The 25,382-nt window shown below is 39.5% G+C and overlaps 1 protein-coding gene across 2 annotated transcripts in view; it reads left to right on the plus strand.

Moving 5' to 3' along the window:
• GABRG2 (gamma-aminobutyric acid type A receptor subunit gamma2) overlaps window positions 1-25,382 on the plus strand; it is a 107,349-nt gene that overhangs the window by 15,450 nt on the left and 66,517 nt on the right. For both annotated transcript variants that reach the window (XM_073355912.1, XM_073355913.1), the window contains exons 2-5: window positions 18,516-18,664; window positions 20,337-20,404; window positions 22,046-22,266; window positions 24,978-25,060. In XM_073355912.1, coding sequence (XP_073212013.1) covers window positions 18,516-18,664; window positions 20,337-20,404; window positions 22,046-22,266; window positions 24,978-25,060 — 521 coding nt within the window. The remainder of the gene's footprint in view (window positions 1-18,515; window positions 18,665-20,336; window positions 20,405-22,045; window positions 22,267-24,977; window positions 25,061-25,382) is intronic.

Raw genomic sequence — 25,382 nt, forward strand, 5'->3', positions numbered from 1 at the left:
TAAAGTATCACACATCATCATTGTGATCAGGACTAAACTCCACATCCGCCTCTGCACATTCTGTTTCCTTAAACATGAGTGCAAACAAGGCCATTCCGTATATGATATAAATTGGTTTATAGGCACACATGAGTTACTACATACTGTGTATTCAAAATGTTGTGAAATCAAATGTATTTTAAAAAAGAATTCAAATAGCTCAGCCTTAGTTCATTTGGACTTTTGTGAATGAGTTAACATCATGATGACTTAATAAGCGCATCATGATGCACCAAACAGCCTTCTCTCTTCATTCAGATCCCTCCTCAAAACATCCTTCTTGAGAGAAGTATTTTAATCAAAATCCTCCCATGAGCTGAAAGGAACAAGAAATGAGACAAAAATAAACAAACAAGCCCTCTCTGCACTGCTTTTTAAATCATACCTCAGGATCCTTTCTCATCTGGAGCTTGCTTGAGCTTTTAGGCTCAGGCTTCAGTATGAGATGTCATGTAGGAGCAACACCCAAGGAGGAGCACTGGGATGGAATTGTGATTCATACTTACAGACAATTATTCCTGTGCTCTGAAGTAAGTTACTACTTCCCTTTTAAAGGTGCTTCCCTCCTTGTATATGGCCAGCTTCACTGTCCAGTGTATAAGGAGGCTATAGTCTTGGTTCCATCCCGACCAGTTCACTTTCCCATGGAGGGAGTGCTGGGTGTGCAGCCCCTGCTCTCTTCCCCTTGCACCCAAGCCACAATGGGAACACACAAATGCAACCATGTAAGGAGATGAGGAGACCTTGTCTCCTCTGACTGCTATGTGATCTTTGTGTAGGGCTAGCCCCTGGGTCCTATGTTTGCATTCTACTATCATTCCAGTTTGGACTGTGTTACCTGGTTCAGTCAACTATCATGATAGCACCCAAGAAATATAAATAATCCTCAGTTTATAAGACTTTTTTAAAGAACATTGCTTTACACAGAATATGCAGAAAGTCTTTTTTCCTTCTATGGAAAACTGTTTTTGTTAACCTGCCAATAACTGAACCTCTTACCACATACCTCACAGGGTTCTTAGGTGTCAGGAGAGGGGGTGGAGTGGGGGGTGGGGCCTCAGGGCAGACTGGGGATGGAGCACCCCAGGGGAAAAGAAAACCTCAGCACCTATGTATTTGGCTAAACAACTTGGGTAACTGATCCATTGTGAAATCAGCAGGACAAGGAAGATTTTTCCTTCTCAACTGTCCTTCCAATAATTTATAATAATTATCACAGTGCTTGTCATCCACAGATCACAATGTGTTATAAAACAGCAAATAAATGGAAGAGCCAGGATAAGCACACAGGTCTCCTGAGTCCCATTTCAATAACCTATACTCTGGTCAATATTGCCAGCCCGTGAGGCATGGAAGATGAGAATGTATGAAATTCACACACATAAGGCATTTACATTTTAATATTTAGATTACTTTTTTAGTTTTACTCATTTTAAACATCACATTTATAGCCCCAAAATGAGATTCTAAACATGAAAGAATGTTTGATTAGAGTCTATGCAACAAGTAGTGATTATCCTAGGAAGAGTCATAGGCCAGGGCTTGGAATGAGGCATGTTTGAGTATGTCTACGCTGCAATAAAAAACCCATGCCACTGAGTGTCCCAGCCTGCGTTAATTGATAAGGGCTCATCGGACTTGGGCTATAGGGCTAAAAATTCCAATGTAGACATTTGGGCTTGGGCTGGAGCCTGGGCTTTGAGATCCCCATGGCCTGGTCAGATTTCCAAGCCTGGGCTCCAGCCCGAGCCCAAATGTGTGCACTGAAACTTTTAGCCTTGCTGGATCCCCCTATGGTTGGGGGTCCACTGGGAAATTGTTCAAAGGCGATAGGTAGTTTGTATTAGAAAAAGGATTTTATCTAATATGGAAATATAAAGCCTGAGGTTTCGTCATTATATTTATTTTCTGGGTAACTTGTATATGCTTGCTTTCCCTTACTAGTTCATAGTTGAATCTGTGATTTTTCTATTAAATTTATTTTTACCCCAAGCAGGTCTCTTTTGTGCAAACTGTGTGGAGTTAGGGGACAGAGTAAGCTAGTATTTGGGTGACTGGTTTCACGACTTTGGTGATGATGAACCAGAGGAGAAAAGTCCAAGTGTCTGGTAGGGAAGAACTCAGGAAGGATGGATTTGGGGAGACTCAGGACCAGAAGGGCTGTTTGTGTCACCCTGCAAGGAATAACTAGGTTGGTGGAAGCCAGGATGATACCTTGTGCTTGTGGACAGGCTAGGGGTGTCAGGGATCTGAGCCACAGAAACACAGTATTAATGCACCCCAAGGTTACAGGGCAGGTGGTGACAGAACCCATTCCTGATCTGGATGATCCTCAAAATGTCACACCATGAAAGCTCAGCAATGGGAACTATGACAGTCAGGCTGAAGGTATCTTCAATTTGGCACACAGAATTAGGGGCATTCAAAATTAAACACCACTTCTGAAAATGTTGAGCTCAAAAACTGGAAATACCCATTTGAGGATCATAATTTTCTTAGGGTCATGACTGTATGCTTAGGAATAGGCAAACAATTTGGAATAAAGTAAGAATTTAGAGTGAAAAGGTTACCAACACTTATTTCTCCTCTTGTTCATTTCCTTACATACATACATTCCATACACTATCTCTATTTGGTTGTTGGGTTTAGTGTGCGGGTGAAGGGTGATAGTGGTGGCCTGTGATATCCAGGAGCTCAGACTAGATGATCTAGTGGCCCTGTCTGGCTTTAAACTCTATGAGTCTATTCTTCCTTTTTCTGGCCAAATGGGAATCAAATCTGGTGACATATTGCTCTTGTGTTTTTGCCGCTTAGATAAGCACATTAGAAAAACAAGACAAAAAAGAAAAAATGAGGAAGGTGGGTAGCTTATATAATTTCCAGGAAATAGAATATGAGAAAACTTTCTTATAAAATATTCAGCTCAGTTTGAATACCTATGATAAGTTGAAATAATCATCTGATATTGTGGGTGCTTGTATGAATCACTTGTTCACTTTTACAAATCCATCAGATTCTGTAAAGGTACAACTGTTTTTGCAGCTCACTGAATATTTAAACCTCTCCTCGTAGATACTCCATTCCCTACATGCTGTAAACATTTCTGACCTGCTAGCATAGCTTTTATTGAAGCAGCTCTGTCAGAGAGTCCTGCATTGCAAGATAATTCAACGTTGACTACATCTATAAGTTCATCTTGACAGAACTGGAGATTAAAAGCCCTTTATTTATCACAGTCCTCAGCATCAACTCCCTCAACCAGTGCACCTCAGCTTTCTGCTGCTGATGCCTCTTTTGGGTGGGATGCTGCATTTCATGCTATGTTCCCATTTAACCTTTGACCTCTCTGCTGAGATTGCCAACAGTGGTGTCCATTCCCAGTAATGTGGTGACAACTGAGGAACTGGCCAGAAGCCACCAGCACATTTCACTATCAGTCATTACTTTCAGTCACTACCAGTCTGGACTAGAGTTGAACCAATGGCATAGATATGAAAGGCACCAAAGCCCAGTGCAATCCTTTGAGCCATTCGTCTCTTTATGTCTCCTTTCCATCTCAATGAATACACAACAAACCACAGCTTACAATAAAATGCAATATGTATTGACACAACACTTTTCACATGTGTTCCCAAGGGGATTAATAAAAAGTAATCCCAGGAACTATTATAAAAAGCAAACAAAACTGAATTCTGCATTTTGAACCTCATTTGAATCCACATATGTGGAGCATAGCTGGTTAAATCCCAGCTACTGAGGGACTTACATTTATCATGTGGTTAAGAAGAAGTTGCTTATCTGAAAGAATGTCTTGGGGGTGGACACAGAATGACTGAAAGATAAACCAGTCCTTTGTGAGTAACAGCTTTATAGTGACTAATAAAGTCTTGAATGTCATGCAATATTTTAGCAGGAGTCACTGAAGAGATTTAACAGTGGTGTTGGGCTAGAGATCGCTGATTAGTGCCAGTGAGGCTGAATGACTGTCAAAAGACATGTAGAACCCAAAGCATGATCTATCTTTATAGTTGTGAGTTGACAGACATTGCCATATTCAGGAGAAAACCATAGGGATACTCACTGTAACCAAGCAAAGCTGTCTTAATCATGACCCTTGCATATTTGAAATCCAGGACCCATCTCTGAAGAGGCTTCCAGGCTCCTTCCTTGATTTAAGCGTCTTCTGCTAGAAATACCCCTCTGGGTTCCTCTAACTCTCTTTAGTTTCAGGAAGATTATTCAGTGATTTTTGTGGGTTTGAGCCCCATTTCATTGTAAATAATGTTGCTGTTCTCAGACTGGAAATAAGGTATACATTTTTAACAGAGAGTAATTAACCACTGGAACAATTTACTATGGGTGGTGGTGGATTCTCCATCACTGATCATTTTTAAATCAAGATAGGGTTTAAAAGGAAAAAAAAGATATTCTCAAGGAATTATTTAGGGGAAGTTCTATGGCCTGTGTTATACAGGACTTCAGGCTAGATGATCACCATGGCACCTTCTGGTCTTAGAATCTATGTATCTATTATTAAATTGTGAGTCTTGCAATATTTGTTGTTGTTTTCTATTTAAAGCTCCTGTGTCTCAAGCCATAGGATGACATAAATCATGAGTCATAAGTGAGTTTATAATCTTCATGGTAATGAAAAGCTATAATCTTCATGATAGAGAAGAGCTTGACAATGTGTGCCTCAAAAGCTTGAAAACTGGAAGGTAAATTAAAAAAAAAAAACACCAAATATATTTTGGAAGTCTCATGCATTTTAAGTCAATCTTATGAGTTTTTGAGGGCACACTTTATAATTTTTGAACACCTCAGGTTATCAATACTGTCTTAATCCAGAAGAGTCACATTATTTACTAGTTCAGTGATTTGACGAAAAGCTCTTTCTGTCTTTTAACATTAGGAGATAAATCATATTTAGGAGCCAAATAAAATCCATATCTAACAGAACAACCCCAGTTATATGTGTAACTCTGAAGTTTAATTTCTTACTCTTGAACGTGACTTTCTTAAAAGTCTGAATGTATTAATTCAGATGAGGACAAGCAATATCAAGGAAATACAGTGTGGCTGCTTAAAGATCCCTGCAGACTATGGTAAAATTGCAATGTTAAATGTAATAAATCTTGTAGTAGTCAACAAAATTAAATCAAGGATTGCTTCATATGCTATAATCATATAAATGTTTAAATGAAGTGAAACAGTTTGAGGCTTGTTGTGAATATCCATATCTGAAGAAAGAGCAATGACAGGACCAGCTAACAGCTGGTGAACACAATTAGACAGACAAGATATATAGACAGACAAATAAGACAGAAATTCCCCAATTGTTTGTTTCCCTTAGCATTTTCTTCTGACAATTGTTCATAGTTCTTTGCATTGAATTACAATTGGGGGAACTCTACTAATTTATCTTTTGTCTGTTTCAACAGCATTTACTACTGTTAGACATCTTGAGTTTCAATCTGATTATTTAATTATAAATCTGCAAAGTTCAATAATATTTTTGTTGGATATTGAAATGATTTGAATGGTTCAGACTATGACACGTTGCTCACTGGGTGTCATATCCCTGGAAAATATACCATTGAGAACAGTTGTACTTTGGCAGAGATGTTGAACTATATGCACCATCTTTTCCCTCTTAAATTTTTATGATTTTAGGATTTTATGAACCAATTTGCTCATCACCCTTTTATCTTGGTAGCAGCAATAAAGGAACAGACATTAACTTCTTTCCCAATAATCAGTTGTTAGATTTAAAAGATTTGTGAGAACATTTTTCTTCCGCCGAGACAGTAATGGCTTGTTTGTTTTTAAGTTCATATCCTGCTTTTCTGAGAAGAAACAATGCGGGTGTCATATGAATGTGTGTTACCTTGGGAATTAGCTAGTTGCTTCTGGAAAGATTAATCGATTTCTATGCTAGCATGACTGATTGAAGTATGTAACTGTGTTGGTTAAAAATTCATGGAATAAAGGAACGACAGTGTTTGTTGTGTGTAATGTAATGTGTTGTAATTGCAGGATGTCACATGCTTATGTGGTGAATGTGATCACAGACCAAACAATAATAAAAAAGCCATTCACAGATTCATAATTTTTTCTAATTCTAATTCTAATTCATAATTTTTTCTAATTCTCCCCCCTTCTAAAGGGGGGAGAATTAGAAAAAATACATATACTGTGTTTTGGGGGATCTGATTTTTATTTCAAGAGAATTATACCACGGTAAAACTGGAGTACTCGAGTTGTAAATCAGATCAGCCACTTCAATATACCCTTCCATGTTGCTGCCTAAATAGGTCTCATTTGCAGACAGACTATGATACCTTTACTGACAATCATTAGTACCTAAATGCTATATAGGTTTACCAGCAAACTCTTCTTATATGGACACAGCTTGTACCAGGAGGAAAAAGCTATGCTGGTGAAAGCACTTTTTTTGCAGGTTTAACTGCTTCTACCTTGTGGCTTTTGTCAGAATAAAAATGCTGTAAAAAAATCACACCCAAGACTAACATTACTACACCTTCAAAAGTTTTGACCATTGGCCTGTCTGTATTCTGCAAGTAGTTCCATTGATTTCGATGGAGCTACGTACTGAGTTAGCCCTTTGGGACAGGGATCATCTTTTTGTTACATGACTGTATAGTTCCAAACGACAACTGGGTTGGAGCCTCAAGACAGGACTGTAGAAATAGTGTTGGTAATAATAATAATAAAGAATTAGGGTAGTGCAGGAAACATTGTCCCGTGGTTAAAGCACTAGCCTAAGACTTAAAGATTGTGGGGGACTCAATGGGGCAGTGGTGACTATCTATGTACCTAAGATAGAAAGATAGAATTTTTGACCCATGATTTTATGTAAACATATATTTCATTTTAATTGAGTTAGATTTACATAGAATATGATCTGCAATCAACCAGAAATGATACAAATGTGGCTATATCTCCAGAGATACTGTAAACTCTTGCAAATACTCCAGTCTCCACAGTGTCTCATGCCTTACTGTATCTGCAATGGGAACTTGGAAAATGTCCTTCCCTCTGAATGAGCACATTATCATTATGAATAATGTATGAAAGACAGATTGGGATAATTTTTTTTAACGTATCAGAGAATGAGTTTAGCTTGACTGTGTTTACTTGCATTCATTAAGTTAAACAGTATTATGAAGGAAGACAGCAATCCTTCAGTGTGAGAGAGAAAACAGCAGTGCTTTTAGTGGAAGATTTACTATATGTGTGAGTAGATTAACTGCCTGCTTCAGGTTCTATGGCTTTTATGGCCTGTTTGGTATAAAAGATTAGATTGTGAACAAACAACAGCCACCACCAACCAAACAAAATATATTCTAGTAGATTTGAACTAATTAGTCGGTGACTGTCCAGGACTGATTCTGTTTTTTTGTTCAGGCACAACATGACCACTCAGATTTCTGTTTGCAAAAAGTAATGCATGTAGCTGACAGTTTTCTCAAGGGGAGATCAACTCCTGTTTGAAGTTTATTTTAATGGAAAACTTTGACATGGCCAAAGAATCAAGGGACAGATCTACAGCTGATCTAAATCATTATATCTCAGCTGAAGACAGGCAGGAGTGGAGTGCAGAGACCTCCTCCCCACCCCCACTCCTCTCTCAGGGGCCACAGGGACATGCTGGCAGATTTCAGGAGCAGTGCATGGCCGGGGCAGGCAGGGAGCCTGCCTTAGCCCCACTGTGCCACTGGATTTTTAGTGGCCAGAGATTACAGTTGACTGTCAGAGGCTCCAGAATGGACTACTTGTTCACTATATACTGGTTGGTGATTCCTGGTCTAGATAATACTTAGTCCTGCCATGAGTGCAGGGGACTGGACTAGATGACCTCTCGAGTTCTCTTCCAGTTCTATGATTGTGTGTGTGGAAGTTATGCAGATTTACACCAGCTGAGTATCTGGCCCCAGGTCTGAATGTTGAGGCTATGTGTGGGCCATTACAGCTAGAGAAAAGTGAGTGGCGTTCCATTCTACCTCCTGAAACACCAACCAACTTGTTTGCTAAATGCCAGATTGTGAACCTTTTACTCCCATCAGTTAAGAGTTGCTTGCATAACTTCAGTGGGATTACCTGCGTGATTAATTGATCACCAGTAGAAGTATGTGGTTAACAATCTGTCCCTAGATTTAGATTCCAAAACTACTATTGTTGATCATGATAATATAGAAATCAGAGAGTGCAGCTTGATTTTCACATGCTAGGTGTAGCTGGCCAAAAAATTGTATGTCTGATTCATCTCTCAATTACACTAATTTGTCTCTGATTTGGATAATTTTGACTTGATTAGAGTTACTCCAAATAAACTTCAAACAGGAGTTGATCTCCCCTTGAGGAAACTGCCAGCTACATACATTACTCTTTGCAAACAGAAACCTGAATGGTCATGGGTTAAGTGAGGGCTAGCAAAGAGGCAATCAAAAAGTGTAAAGTGTAATGATGGGCATTGTATAAGAAACTAAATAAATCATGATAGTATAGGAATAGATAATTAGGCCTGTTATGTTGAATTGTGAACCAAACAAACTCAACTACAAAATCTCTAAGGGAGAATATATTTAAGACACTGAAATGTCATTTTTGAGGTCACTTCTTGTACTTTAACCTCATTTATGGTAGTGGGGAAATATCTATTGCTTTCATTAGGAGCGGGAGCAGATACACAATGAAGATGTGCATTTCCATTCCTCATATTTAAAGAGTAGCATATGAGCACACTGGCCATGTCTGTTAGTAGTGGGTTGCACTATGGGTGTCTCCCTAGACAGCCCAGAGAAGAGGAGGAGGAAAGTATCCTCTCCCAAGAGCTGTGGAGCTGCTCTGCACAGGCTGCATCAGTCCACTGACTAAATGAAGTAACTCCCCATAGCACCAACACAATTGCACCATGGGAGCAGGATACTTGGAAGGGATGATCCTTTAACCCTGCTATCCTCCACTCTTATGCACTGAGGAAGAGAACATGTCAATGGAATTGGGCTTTGTTCTAGTTAAAGGCTGCAAACCTCATCTGGTTGCACAAGAGAACCATCTATACCATCAAAAGGCTTCATAACTAGGAATATAGAGACTACATTTGCCCTCCCGAGAATAGTGATCACCAGATCACTGTGAACAGTTGGTATTGCAATAAATATAGAGGACTGGATCCTCAGCTGGTATTACAAGCAGGATGCGTAGGCGCAGGAACTAGGGGTGCAGGGAGTGCTGCAGCACCCCCACGTTTTATGTGGGGTTGCTAGCCCCGTACCCAGGCCTCCACTCCCCAGACTGCGGCTTGGGTCCCAGCCGCCGGCCCTGCTCCCCAGCTGCTGGTCTGTGCCTGGGGCCCTGCTCCTGGGACTCTGCTCCTGGCCCTGCACCTGGGCTTGGGTCCCAGCTGACGGACCTGCTTCCCAGCCACTGGCTGCACACCCAGGGCTCCAAGCCCATGGTCCTACTCCCAGGGCTCTGTTCCGGCTGCTGGCCCCGCAGCTGCGGCTCTGCTGCTGGCTCTGTACATGGGGTTCTGGCTGCATGGCTCCACTTCTGACCCCATGCCCATCCCCAGACTTTGCCCCAGTACCCCTGTCTGGCCCCAGCTGTGGGGAGGGGGGCACTGACAGGGGTGAGGGAGCTGGCTTTCAGCACCCCCACTATTAAAAAGATTCCAGCGCCACTGGCAGGATGAACTGGATGTCATGGTATATGAAGAAATCTATGACCTAATTGGCATTACAGAGACTTTGTGAGACAACTCCCCTGATTGGAGTACCAACATGGAGGAATATAGCTTGTTCTGGCAGGATAGGTATGGGGAAAAAAGGAGGAGGTGTTGCGCTGTAAGTCAAGAATATATGCACTTGCTCTGAGGTCCAAGAGGAAGTGAGCAACAGACCTACTGAGAGTCTCTGGATGAGGATAAAAAGGGAAAAGAATAGTAGTGATGTTATGGTGGGAGTCTCTTGTAGACCACCAGAAGTGGATGAGACTTTCTACAAGCAGATAACAAGATTAGCTAACATATGAGGTAATATACCTACATAATATACCTGGACTTCACAAAACCTTTTGACACCGTCCCACATGACATTCCGATAAGTAAGCTGGAGAAATGCAGGCTCGGAGGAACTACCATTAAGTGGATACATAACTGGTTAAACCACCACAAAGAATAACTATAATGGAATGACATCTCAAGTGGGCTTCCACAGAGATCTGTTCTCCGTCCGGTGTTGTTTACCTTCTATAATGCGTTACCTGATGTAGACATAGAGAGCACACTGATCAAATTTGCAGATGAGACAAAGCTGAGGGAGGACGGGGGGGAGTTGCCAACACTTTGGAAGATAGAGCTAAAATTCAGAGGGACCCTGATAAATTGGAGAACTGGTCTATAGAAAACAAAATGAAATTCAACAAAGACAAATGTAAGATGCTACACTTATGGAAAAAAAAACAAATGCACAAATACAGAATGAGGGAAAACTGACTTGGCAGCAGCACTGCTGAGAAGCACTGCTGAGAAGTTGTGGTAGATCACAATGTCAACATGAGTCAGCAACGCAATGCTGTTGTAAAAGAAGGAAAAGCAATTTTAGGTTGCATTAATAGAGGCATAGTATGTGTCATAAATATAAAGGGAAGGGTAACAACCTTCCTGTATACAGTACTATAAAATCCCTCCTGGCCAGAGGCACAAAATCCTTTTACCTGTAAAGAGTTAAGAAGCTCAGGTAACCTGGCTGGCACCTGACCAAATGGACCAATAAGGGGACAAGATACTTTCAAATCTGGGGAGGGGGAGGTTTTGGTCTGTCTGTTCTGTGTGCTTGCCGGACACAGATCAAGAAAGCAAGCAATCCAACTCCATTAGAATTAGTAAGTATTATCAAGGGAATGCGTGAGCTTATTTTTGTTTTGGTTTGTGATTTTTCTCTGTGCTGAGAGGAAGGTGTATTCCTGGTTTTCTTTTTGTAACTTTAAAGTTTGGCCCAGAGGGAAATCCTCTGTGTTTTTTAATCTGATTGCCCTGTAAGATTATCTGCCATTCTAATTTTACAGAGGTGCTTCTTTTACCTTTTTTCTTTATAATAAAGTTCTGTTTCTTTTAGCATCTGATTGGGGTTTTTTTTAGTGTCCTAAAAAAACCCGGAACTCCAAGTGGTCCTTTTCCTGAGTTTGTCTAAATCACTTGGTGGTGGCAGTGTTGCCTAATCCAAGATACAAGAGAGAATTTGTGCCTTGGGGAGTTTTTAACCTAAACTGGTAGAAATAAGCTTAGAGGTATTTCATGCGGGTCCCCACGTCTGCACCCTAGAGCTCAGAGTAGGGAGGGAACCCTGGCAGCATGCAAGTCATGGGACATGATAGTACCATGGTACTCAGCACTGGTTAGGGCTCAGCTGGAGTAGTGTGTCCAATTTTGGTCAATGCATGTAGAGAAACTGGAAAGGATCCAGAGGCAAGCGACAAAGATGATCAAAGGGATAGAATGCAAGCCACATGGGAAAAGTCTGAAGGAACTGGGTAAGTTTAAATTTGAAAAGAGGAGATTAAGGGGGGGAAATGATAGTGGTCTTCAAATACTTGAAGAGCTGCCATAAAAGAGATGGAGGAAAAGTTGTTCTCTTCCAACAGAGTGCAGGTCAAAAGGTAATGGATTCAAACTACATCATTTACAGCAGATTTAGATTAAATCTCAGGGAAAACTTCCTAACTGTCAGAAGAGCAGGACAATGGACCAGACTTGGTAGGGAAGTTGTGGTAGCTCCTTCACTGGAGATTTTGAAAAGGAGGCTGGATAGCCACCTGTCTTGGATGGTTTAGCCACAACAAATCCTGTATCTTGGCAGGGGATTAGACTAGATGATCCTTGCAGTCTCGTCTATCCCTATGATTCTATGAAATCAGCATACGGCCTGAGGATCTGGCCCATAATAGTTAACAGCTTGAATAAGACTTGCACTTCTATAATGCCATCCGTCTGAAGAGCTTAATGAACATTGCAAATTAATTACTAGGTCCACTCTGCGGTAGGGTTGGTATTACCATCCACATTTTAGAGTTGGGAAAGCTGAGACAAAAAAGGCTATGTTACCCAAAGTCCAAAATCTGCAACACTGGGAATTGACTCTTAATTTTGTATGCATTTGTGGACTCATCCGTGTGTGCCTTGAGCTTTAGACAGACACATTTAAATACATCTAAATAAATACAATTAAAATCTCCTGATTCCCAGTCTTATGTTGTGACCCCCAGATGACATGTCTTTGGATCTGAATTCATGCATTCTCTGATCTAATTTAATAAATAATTAGTGCTTAGCAATTTTCATCTTCAAAGTACTTTGCAAACATGCATGTCAGTAGCTTGAGTCAAGTGAGGAGTTCCACTGAAATGCAAACAGAATCATGCAAACATGCACATAAGTAACTCTTCGAGCGTGGCAGGTTATATAGGAACATATGTGTTTTCAGGATCAGTTTCTAAGGGCCTGATTATAACTCCTTTAGTCACACTAAATAGTACTTTACTGCAGAAGTACTCCCATTGAAATTGAAGTACTATTAAATATTAAGCTAGGAGATCAGAGTCTGACCTATGATGGCGTTACTATTTGGATTTTTCATATGGGAAAACCGAGGTAGAGACATTAAGTGGCTTGTCCATTACTAGAGAAGGAGTTGTCTTACAGCAGGGATTAGAACTCAGGAAGTTCTACCTCAAAATAATAGAACAAATACCCTCTAATAAAATGGCTTGAATTCGTTTATTTTATTCTTCCAGGCTGTTAACAGGATAGGAGGGCATATCATTGTGTCAAAATGACTAAAATTAATTTCTTAAAGTATGCTTTAATGCACATTAGCAAGATAGGAATGCACATTTGCTTACTTGTTTGAATATTCCATCTGAAGTCCTCTAGTATTCATAAGGATAAAAAAGATAATTTCTTAAGTGTTTCCAAATAATCTCGATAGGAGAGTTTTACCAGTTTTGTTTCATGATCCTGAAAACACTTGGAAGATAGACCAATCTGTTTCTGATAATATGGGCTCAGAGGGTTTTAAGAATATGAATGGGGCTTTAGGAACATAACTTTCATTAGGTATCAGACTGACTGTCCCTTCATTAATCACTTCTGAAGCCTTTCACTTCCTTTTAGGTTTGGGATTTCAAAATGGTCAGAAGTGGCAGCTGATGAAGGTTTAGTAGACACCATCTCCCTAGAGAGCAAACAGATCACAGTCCCGCTCCTGCAATTCATCATCAAGGATGAGATGGAATCTTTAGTACTAGTGGGCTGCCAATCAACAAAGTTATCTGTAGACTTCTTAAAAAAAAATCTGAAAAGTCCTACACTCTCCCATCCTTTAATACTATTAGGCCTGATCCTGCCAGGTGCTGAATACTTGCAACTCCCCATGAAGTCAACGAGAGCTATGGGTGCTCATCACCACTCAGGAACTGTCAATTGGGAACAGAAAACATTGCTTTGTGGGGAGATGTTCTCTACTTAAATATTTTTTAAAAGAGCATATCAGAATAGTTAATAATATAGTTGTATTACATTAGCACCTAGAGGCTCCAATCAAAATTGGGTCATTGTGCTAGGCTCTGTACAAACACAGACCAGAAGAGCTTCCAGCCTAATTAGATAAATAACTATGCATGATAGTTCAAGAAGTCTTATTGCTCCTCTAGCTTTCTAACTCCTGTTGCATCCTCCACTGTGTTCCAGTTCTTCTCTTTTGAAAGTTTTTATTTTCCTTATACATTTGGCTCTGCACTATATTTTCTTTTTCTATCAAGTAATAGACATGGTCTTATAAAATGCCATATATGTCCTTTATATCTAAATATAATTGACAGATTAGCAGTATTGCGCATACTTTCATCTTAAACAGATTAAAGAATTCAAACCAATAGATTGTAAATATATAAAACACACAAGGAAAAAGAGTTCTAAACATTCTTTTTGCATGTACTGCCAAAGGGAATTTTTACAAATTTGTAATTTCTACTCAACATTGAATAAACAAGAGACAGCTGTTAAAATTGTTCTTTTTTCCCCTACAATGATCTTTAGAGATAGAAGTTGGAAGTCATACATTATTTAAATAAGACAGAAACACAATGAAGCAAACTCATTTTAGAGCTAGGAGAGAAATTCTCCTTGACATGTACTTTAGATCTCTGAAATAAATACTCATATGATTGTGGAAATATTGCTATACGAGAATTTATTCAATTTAAAGCCAGGCTCTATTCTGAAAAGTCACTCTAAAAATAGCATCATGGGGTTCCCAGGTTTATTGTTCTTTGTAGGATTTTTATACCACATTTGCTTAATTAACAAGTAAAAAGACTGAACTCATTTCTACATATTAGTCCTTAAAATGTATCTTGAGGACTGAAACACTAACTTTTGGCTAGTGCATCATCACCAGCAATATCTGGTGGGCCAAACTGTATTATATCCATGAAATGGCATGGTTTTGATGAATGTTTCTCTGGTAGATGTATGAGCAGGATGCACTGTAGCTCATTATCTTATAACTGTGGACTCTGAAAAAATTAATGCTTCCTGTCTAAGGTAGCAAAAACTTGATTTTTGGCTCTCAGTGACACAAGATGCAACTCTGTTCTATGAGGAGATGCCATTTTTACATAGCAAGTTTTCTGATCATAAAACTAACATCTACAGCGGGGGGCATGTTTGTCCCTGATTTGCATCCAGCATCGATCAGAGCATGACCAGCCCCATGCGTCAGGGTCATGATTTAATAGCTGCTCTCTTATATACCCAGAGCACACCCAATATTAAACTTTCATCACTGTTTGTCTAGTAAATACATTTTAAAAAAAAATCTGCTATTAAATCACAGACAACATTTACCAGGTTATATTTGCCTTTGTGTAAACCAGCTTTTATGTGGATATTTTAAAATGTATCTATTGTGATGGGGCAAGGCCAGATGGCTATAGAAAAGTAGTGGGAGATAGATATGTTAGCTCCAGGCTAAACAAATCCATGGTACCAGGATAAGTTAAATGGCAGCTGCTCCAGGTCAGTTAAGACACCTGGGGCCAATTAAAAACTTTCCAGCAGGCAGGGAGGACAGCTAGGTTGATTAGGACACCTGAAGCCAATCAGGGACTGGCTGAAATTAGTTAAAAGCCTCCAGTTAGTCAGGTGAGTGTGGTTGTCAGGAGATGTGGGAGGAAGTTGTGCTTTTGGAGAGACTGAGCAGTACACATCATATCAGGCACAAGGAAGGAGGCCCTGAGGTAAGGATGAAGTGGAGCTTGAAGTGGGGGCCTCTGTGGGGAAGTAGCCCAGGGAATTGTATGTGTCATGTTTCTAAAAGGTCAGCTACCATAGCTGATACTATTAGGGTTACTGGGTTGGAGCACGGAGTAGAGGGCGGGCCTGGGCTCCCCCCTTAGCACCTTCCACCCCCCTGATTAATCACTGAGACTGGGAGACAACAGAGACTGTGCAAAGGAGGATAGCTTCTCCTTACCTCCCTCGCTTGCTTATGATGAAAATGGCTCAGTAGACTGTGACCCTTGTCTCTAGAGAGAGAAGGGTTACGAGGAGGGTCACAGTGAGCCTCTGAGGCTAGCGAAATCTGCCAGGAAACGTGGGACCCATGGAGATAAGTACAGAGCTTTGTCACACTATATTCACTTAATCAAAAATATAAATTCTAAGAATGTAAAAGAAGGGCATCAAAGAGTAACATTAAAAATAAACAAGTTTAAACAAAAACTTCTACTTGTTCTAATCTTCTGCTTAGCTTTACCCATAAAAGAATGACTATTAGTTCAGACAAGGATACAGTTACTGAAGACTCATTGTCCACTGACAACCTGGAGCTAGATTCACCATCTCACTCTGGCTGCCTTGCACTGATCTGATGATGCAACACAGCTGTAATAAACTTGGATTCACTGGTCAGTTAAATTGGGTTTATGGCAATTTTGTGTCATCAGAGCAATATGAAGCAGAGAATGTAAAACTCTGAATCCAGACTGTAAAGTCTTTCCTGGACTATGTCTTCAGTTTTATCCTTTTAGGCCAAATAAGAATGCTGATTCTCTCTGTCATTCTAACCATTGTAATCAGCAGCTCAAGTTTTAAACCTTGTTCATCTCCTTTGTATTCAGAAATGTGTTTTGTGAGTGAAGAGATATTGTATTTAGAGTTTCTTTTTCATGTAGGAAATAGAAAATTCTGCTTCAGAAGGATCTCTGAAAAAACTTTTAATTGATTACATCAAAGACACATGGCTTTGATAAATTAATTTGGGTTTTCTACGCATTTCATACAGATTAAAAAACATAATCCAATCCCGTGTTTGCAATATAGATTATATTGATTCTTGTGCCATACAGGAGGGTGTATATTGCCTGAGATTTGTTCCTTTAAATTGCAATTAAATGTTTGACAACTCCAGACAGCTGAATAAACCAGCTTCCCTCACCAATTTAATTATCCATACCAGTTTGTCTCTACATAACAGAGTTATGCAGCAGAGTGCCAATTAAAAATTGTCCTTTCGATTGCCAATAAACATGAAAAGGCTCAGTTATGTGCATCTCCCTGAGGCTGGGCGGAGGAGGGTTATGTAGTATGTGGCCGCTGGTGGCTGCTGGCACATGATGCCTAAGCATCACGGAGGGTTACCTGGGGGAGTGCACGCAGCAATGGTGTCGCTGAACATGTTTAAAGGGTATAGCATGTACTACCTCCAGTATCAGCTTCTGGGTGCTAGCTTCTGTACAGGGAAGGCAGTGCTGACCTTGTCCCAGCCTTATCTCCTTTGGAATGTTTGGTTCTGGTGGCATCACCAAATAGCCCTGTCTTCCACTCTGAGGTCCAGTCCTGCATTGCTTCCTGAGAGATGCCAAATGCCTTTAAATCCCCTTTAAGGGCAGGGCATTCAGTTTCTCTCCGACATTAAGAACCTTGCATGATCTCGACCGGGAAAAGCAAGCAGCTTCATTAAGGCTTCTTCCCATGATATTGTACGGGGAAGGGAAGAGAAACTGAGCCAGATCTTCAGCCCTGTTTAAATCTCATTTGTGCTGCTGGAATCCCCCGGTGGCATAGAGTAAGCATAGTTGGCTTACTGCCACCCAGTCTTTCTTCCCTCTACAGAACGGTTTTCCAGAGTGGGCCAGAGGCAGAGAGATGGTGACCTAAGGATGAAAGATTGGGCTCTTAGCTCACTGCAGTTCTGGACCAGTAGAGTAGTCACTGGGGATCCCGTGGCCACATTTATTTGCACCAGGGTTGCCTCTCCAAGAATGAGTTCAGCATAGCTGATGATCCAGCAGATAGAGTTCCTCTACCCCTCCCCCACTAGTGGCTCTTACAGGTGTGGCTATAATTTGCACATTATGGATATGAGACTGTGTTCTCAAGCAAAAAGTGTGATGACCTCCTTTTAGTTCCTATTTGTGAACACCCCAACTGCACCATATAATTTAGCATGTTTTCAGCACCAATAAAAGTCTCAAATCAAGAGCGATCTGAAGGATGGAATAGAAAGAACCTTGCAGCAGCTCAGGATAGAGGAGCATTGGCAGAACTGTGTGAAAGAGCTTGCATAGTATCTGCTAACATTGTGCCAGCGAAGTATAACATAATTTATTTGGTATTATAACCAGGCATTTTGAAGAAAGCATAGGCTGTGATTTACAGTTCTCAGCATCTGACTTGCCCTTTCTATAGCATTAGGGTTGGGTTACTGGATTTCCTTTGAGTCCTAGTTTGGTGATAGCCAATCTGCATTTTTTTTTCTATTTTATTTTTCGTTGGCCTCTGGTGAGCAAAAGTGAAAATGAAAACCAAGTCCCAAACTATTTGTGCTGAACTTTCCAGTTGCGCAACAAACTCAGGCTCATCATAGTGCAGTGAGGCTACATGACAGTTTGTCTGAATTCATGTAATTATTGGGTCCTGTCATTAATAGGATATGTCAAGTTTTCATCTCAAAGGGAAATAATGTAAGTACATGGTGTCCATTCAAAGTGATATTCTACTGGAGTGTTGCATAAACTAAGTGACGACAAGAGGTTTTTTTTATATGTTCTTGTGTTCTATAATATGTCCCATCTGAGTCAAGAGGAGAAGAAACAGATGTCTCAAAGGACAGAAGCATTGATGTACCATAGAATACACAGGACATGATCTCTATTATACCAAAGGAAAGTTCACTAAAGTGAGCTTTAACCTTAGGTAATACGCAACATCCTGACTACAATATCTCTGTCATAAAATGGGCAACATTTTGTAATACTTTGTGAAGTACTGCAGTGCTATTAGGACAGGATTATTCATATAGCATGTTTTCAAAAGGGGCTGTATATGGATGTAATTCCAACATTCAGGTTTTTCAAGACTTTCTTGCTCTTCAATTTTCTTTCCCTCACAGTTCTAGCCAAAAGGGAGATGATGACTATGAAGATTATACATCCAACAAAACATGGGTTTTGACTCCCAAAGTCCACGAGAGTGATGTCACCCTTATTTTAAATGGATTGCTGGAGGGATATGACAATAAACTGAGACCTGACATAGGAGGTGTGTTTTCTAACCTATTTTTAATTGAAATGGGGGCTGGAGGAAGAGAATCCTCACATTGCAATATATGTATTGGAAACATAATCCACACAAAAGGTATAAAGACAAAATATAATACAATATAACTTCATTTTTTATAATATTTATCATAAACACTTTGGCCAAGATGTGTAAGTGAGGCTTGTGTATAAGGATGGCCCGATAAATCCATATCAAGGCACCTAAATGGCCTGATCTGCAATAGTTCTGAGCACCCAAAAATTCCATCGAAATTGCTGAAGCCAGAAACTCAACTACTTTGAAAATCAAGCCACTTCTATTTTGTGCCTAAACATGGAGTTAGGAGTTTAAGTTTAGGCATTCAGTTTTGTAAATGTTGGTGAGTATCACTAAATGCTTTATATAGTTAAATTATACAGTCACAAAGTTACAAATAATACATAGCAGCAGATGGAGAGGATAGAAAGGAGTATAGAAAAAGGGAGTGATATGGATTAGAAGACCCTAAGATGAAGTAATGAGAATAGCATCATTGAAGGTTTATATCCATTTTCATCAACTGAGGCTCTCACTCATGAGTTTTCAGATGAACTTAGAACAGCAATGGAGTAGTTAAAGAAGTGAGGCAACATATGAAGCCTATCCCAGATCATAAAAACTACAGAAGTGAAGGGTCTCGTATAATAATAATGAGATTGTGGAAAGGAACAGAGAGAAGTCATGGGCTAGAGAAACAAAAGGAAATAGGGGGCAGGAAGCTCCATGAAATAGGCTAGCTCAAGCAAGTCTGAAGAAGTTTAAAACCAAGAACGACAATTTTTACCTATACTCCACAAAGAAAGTTAACATGAGTATTTATGTGGGTAACACCCACTGATAATACTTATGTACACATTGTAAAATTAGCAGAGGAATTCCCAATGAAACACACATAACCAGAGTACTTGTATGGCTTGTTCTCCCAATCCCAGACTTTAGGGAATAAAAGGAGTGGAACATCCATAAAAATAATCTGGGAAGATTGATTTTGTTTTTGTTAGGGGTGTCTGGAATTAATATGGTCAAAGTGGGAGAACAATATTTCAAACTAAACTAGTCTAACAATTGTTTTCCATTCCTGTTTTGCAAGCCCCAAATGTTGTTTTGGGCTCATGAAATGTTTGTTTATCTGCAGACATCACTTCAGGCTATGTCAGTCACGTTGCATTGAGTCCCATCATGTGAAATGAGTGCTGAAACATAGTGTAAGAGGACTCTGAAAAAAGTGTGTGTTTTCTCAAGGAGTTGCATTTGATAAAATTTGTTTTTGAGAAACAAAGTCCCCTATACAGACAACAATACATAGGCATAGCATCATTCTGATCTCACTCACGTCAGTGTATTGCCTTTGAGTCCCATAATTATTCCTCATTTACACCAGTATAAGTGTGATCAGAGTCTGCTGCTGAAGTATCTTTGTCTATTGAGTAACTAGAAATATTGCTGTAAAATTTATTTTTTACTGTATTTGCTGTTTGGAAATGTGTGTTTCTCTCTCTCACTCACACTCACACCTACCACCCCCCAAACACACACAAAATAGACACTCCAAAATAATAACCTTATGTGTAATTTTTATGTAGTGGATTTTGACCTTGATTTGTATCAGCAATTCTTATTGTTTTCCTTGCAGTGAAACCAACAGTAATTCACACTGACATGTACGTAAATAGCATCGGTCCAGTGAATGCTATCAATATGGTAGGTAACTGTTTTTAACACTTTGCTACACTTTTAATGATCAGTATATTCGGTTTGATGTATGCACTAATTCCTTTATAGTTGCAGTGCAATTATGTTTCCATTATTTTTGACACTGCACTGCATGTATTTTATTTTAAAAGTCTTATTATATCAAACTCATGGAGAAGAGTAGGGCATGGTTGTGGGTGGAAGTGGAGGTTTTCCGTACATCAGAAACCGGTATGAGCGTGCTTAATAACATTATTACATGGTTACTAGCTCACACTTGTGCAACCACGTTGTGGTCCCTTATTTAATCATACAAGGGCTTGCAAGATCCAGTCCAGAACATGTTAATTTGGGTGAGGATGGACCAACACTTTAGTATTCTTGTCATCTCACAGCCAGAAACAGCCTGTGTAATATGTACTTCATAACACTTGTGTTAGAGGCATTGTTTGGTATAGAAATACAGACATTGATCATGACACACAGTAGAATGAAACAGAGGTAGAAGGATGGATCTGCAATTTAATTAACTTTTAATTTTGGAGGGTAATAGGCCTTCCTCAAGAAATACCAGACATTTACTTTGATCCAGTATGGTTTTAAATGACCTGATGTCAAATATCCCATAGTTAGAGGTGGCCCCCTTCAGCCTGATCCCTAGGATTCAGTACACCTCTGAATCCTCTTCCCCCTCTCCCCATGAGGTGGAATGAACGTGTACATGAAAAGTTAGATAGGGAAGACTTAAGGTCTGCACACTGATAGGGTCTGCCGGTTTTCTACTGGATCTCTTACGTTTACCTGTGATAGCTGGCCCCTTTGATCTTCACAGGGAGTGCAAATTGTAACAAAATTACAAATGTCACTATTAACATAAAGCTTTTAAATTTCTCTCCTAACTAACCTAGAATTGGACCTCCAGGATGCTTCAAGGAAGGAGCAAAACACCTTGCCAGTCTTGCCATATGAAACAAATATTTTCCTCATGCCCCAAACTAGTGACTGGCCAGACCCACAGCCTCTTTGAAACACAGTTCAAACTATACCTCTAAGAGCTGCAGAATGGCTGCTGCACTCCCTAAGAGCTTCATATGGAGCAAGGGGACAAGCATAAGGGACAATCAAGTCTCCCTTCCTTCCACAGACTGGCCAACGGGAGGCATGAGGAGGCAGAGAAATCTTTCCCTTCCACTGACTCCACTCCCTGATCAGACATGATCTCCATGTGCATTCTGAGTGCCAGGGCAGGGAAAGAGAAAGAGGAGGTTCCAGCTTAGCTAAGCCTTCCCCTTCTTTCCATGCCTCCTCACAGGACCCTAGGGATTGTGTATCCCCTACCAAACTGATCAAACACACACCTCTCCCAACTAAGACTGGCTGGAGAGTGGGAGGGACACACTGACTTGAAAAAGATACAACCAATAGCTATCAGTTAGCTTTGGGTGAATAATGGGAAAAAACAGCATCAAACCTTATTTTTGAAAATAAAAATCACAAAATTTATCAAAGTTTTTCAACCAGCTTTAGCATCAATCCCTCTCATAGTGACTGCAAATACTTTTTCAGGTTTTTCAGAGAAATGCTTTTAAATGTGCAACTCTGACCCTACCATGCACAATCTTTTCACTACTATTTCTGATTAATGAACAGGAATATACAATCGATATATTTTTCGCCCAAACCTGGTATGACAGACGTCTGAAATTCAACAGCACGATAAAAGTGCTCCGTTTGAACAGTAACATGGTTGGGAAGATCTGGATACCAGATACGTTTTTCCGAAACTCCAAGAAGGCTGATGCTCATTGGATAACAACGCCCAATAGGATGCTCAGGATCTGGAATGATGGCAGAGTGCTATATACATTAAGGTATTACATTTGAATTTAAATTTGGTTTCTCATGGAAAAGCAAAGAAGTACATTTTATGCAATTGTAATGTGAATAAAAAATACCTTATAAATTTCTAATCATAGGAGAGGTTTAAACATAACTGGAATGCATAACTTAACGTAACTTGCCTGATTGTAATTTTAAAATGTCCTGGAAAATGTGAAATGCATAGATCATTTGTACTTTGTCTATTTAGAAGGCTGGATATTGCCATAGTTTAAGTGTCTCATTTTCATCCAGATTTTAACATCCTATTCCACAAGGAATCTCACTAAAGTAAATGGAACTACATGAGGAGTAAGGAACTATTCAATATAAGGTAACACAATCTTCTCCCTGAAGAACATTGTGTTTACAATTTATTGCTTACCAGTTGTTTTGCCAGTCTTATAATTTTCTCTTCTAGCTATTAAATTAGAAGATTTTAAAATCACTGATTGAATTAATCAGTATTTATGACCAATTTGCATCAAAGTTTCCTGTTCTCATTCAAGTCCATTTCATGCTCCTTTTGACGTCGGTGGAGCTGGATAAAGCTCCCAGGTGAAAAATGTTTAATTTCCGGAAATCCTTGTGGAAATACAGACAAAATGGGTGAGGTAATATCAGTCATTTAGAGTCTGATCCAAAACCTATTGAGTTTATATTCATCAAAGTTTTGTTAGGACAGTGTACATATCTATCCATTCATATATCTCCCTTTTGGTTTCTTAGAGGTTACTAAAAATTTTCTTTCTTCTTTGCTTAAGAATCTTTTTTGATGTTGGAAGAAATGTCTGAATTACAAGAGTTATTTTGTAGTTATTTTACATTCATTATGCATCACATTTTGAAGAAGAGATAAGAAAATGATTGGAATTTAAATCCAGCGTGAATCAAAGTCAGTCTGATAAATCACATCCTACATCTGCTTTTGAAATGTTAAATAGGTCTTAATATCTCAAACCATGCTCTCTTCTCTCTTCAGACCTCACTACTTTTCTCCTCAAAACACTCAGTTTCTCTCTTTAGTGATCTGACATTAACTTGTAGTCAGTAGTTCTATTAAATATCATGATCAGTGCCAGTAACATTCAAATTCTAATAATAAACCTTAGCTTGAGCTAAATGTGATCATCTCATCCAAAATGTGCCTCAGAAATCGAGCACACAATTTGAGAGATCCCATATTAAGAGTATTGGAAGTGACAAAAATATGGTATATTGGTAAAGGCTTGCGTGTTGAAGCTTGCTGGAATTATGCCGGGCTCTAGCCACTACTGGTGGTCACTCGCTTTCATGAGAACTATATTCCCTAACAAATCTTAAGTGATTTTCTAATGAAAATAGTGAGAATCTTGGCATTTGTGTGACTATGTTCTAGCCAACCTTGCCCCTTGCGGCAAAATTACTAACACAGACTTAAGCTTTTCTGCAAGCCTGAAAGAACCAACTGGACTCACGCTAGTGAGTGATATTAAAACATCCCCACAACAGAAAACAAACCCAAACTGTCACTGAATTTATGGACCATGTGGTAAATTCAAACAGTTTTAAACAAGGACACCAGTGAAAAAATCATTTGGAGATAAGAATATCATTATCTGATGAGCAGATTGCTTTGCCTTCTTGGTATATATCCGGTGATCTTGAAGTCGGATTGTCGAGGGATGAAATGTGAGAGGAAGAAAAAGGCAGTAATCTCAGCAAATAATTACTAAATGCCCAACCCTGCTCCCATTTCCATCCCAGGCAAAACTCCCATTGATTTCAAGGGCATTGGGATAGGTTCCTCTATCATTGCTGTGGGGAGAGTGTGCATTTCTGATTCAGTTGCTCTGGAAGGCAGATGGCTCCTACATCTTTCATTCTGATCATCATCAAAGCATGAGATAGAGAAAGCATGACTGCAGGAGACAGGGTGCAATATGGCTTTGGAGAATGGTTCTTGGACATGCACCAGCCAACAGAGAATGCCATCACCACGGGTTTCATAAGGGTGGGATGGAAATTGCAGCTTTCACAGAAGAGTCTAGTGGTAGCACTATGTTCTGCTACTCTCTCCTTGCTCCCACTGCTTTTCAAAGACTTCTCTTCTTTCCTACTGAATAATTCCCTCCAATGCATGTACCATGCAGCGCATGCCCTATAGTGGAGATATATGTACAACTGGCAATGCTGAAGAGGTCAAATGTGAAATAGAGATTATTTTTAACTCTCTAGAGCATTTCTAAAATAGACTTTTTCTTATAAAATACATCTATATAAATATAATGACAAGCTATGATATAGAGGTTTTGCTGGCACCCATTTGAAATGACTTGCATAACTCACTCATGGCATTGCTACTCATAAATAATGTTGCCGTCTCAGACTCACTCCAATAAATCCTTTAAAACACGCCACATTTCACATTCTCTTTTTTGCAAGGGATGAATAGATGCATTGTGGGTAGGGAGTGTAATTAAAAAGAAAAACACAATATTCACTGCTCAGATACATGCAATAACCATCATATATTCCTACACTTTGAATAGGCAAATAAATACATCATCATGTTTTAATTATACCCATTGTATACAGTGCTTATGTGTGTTGTACATTTTGTATGCTAGGGGCATGTTAATAAGAATCTTGCTATAATAGTAGACATTACTGTGGCATGCGCTGTAAATTTTGATACTAAGCGTTTGTCATCTCTTCTCTTTAGGTTGACAATAGATGCTGAGTGTCAGTTGCAGTTGCACAACTTCCCAATGGATGAACATTCCTGTCCTCTGGAGTTTTCAAGCTGTAAGCAGTGTGCTAAATTACCTATCCCACCTTCATTTGCATTGACATACTCAGGGCCAGATTCTCAGCTAGGGTAAATCAGCATAATCTGTTGTCTTCAATTGGATTTGGATCAGGGAGGATCTGGAATTTATTTTGTAAAAGTGTACACATTGTATATGTTCACAGATATAGTATAATAATGATACTTGAGAACGTTATGTGCTCTGAGACATATAGCATAGAGGAGAATACACAGATATTCATAATGCTTAATTATGCTTGCCATGAGAGTTAGGTTTTATTAATAGATGTTGTGATCTGGATCTTTGTCATGCTTGTT

The sequence above is a fragment of the Lepidochelys kempii genome, chromosome 8, assembly GCF_965140265.1.
Source record: "Lepidochelys kempii isolate rLepKem1 chromosome 8, rLepKem1.hap2, whole genome shotgun sequence".
NCBI classification, from domain to species: domain Eukaryota; kingdom Metazoa; phylum Chordata; order Testudines; family Cheloniidae; genus Lepidochelys; species Lepidochelys kempii.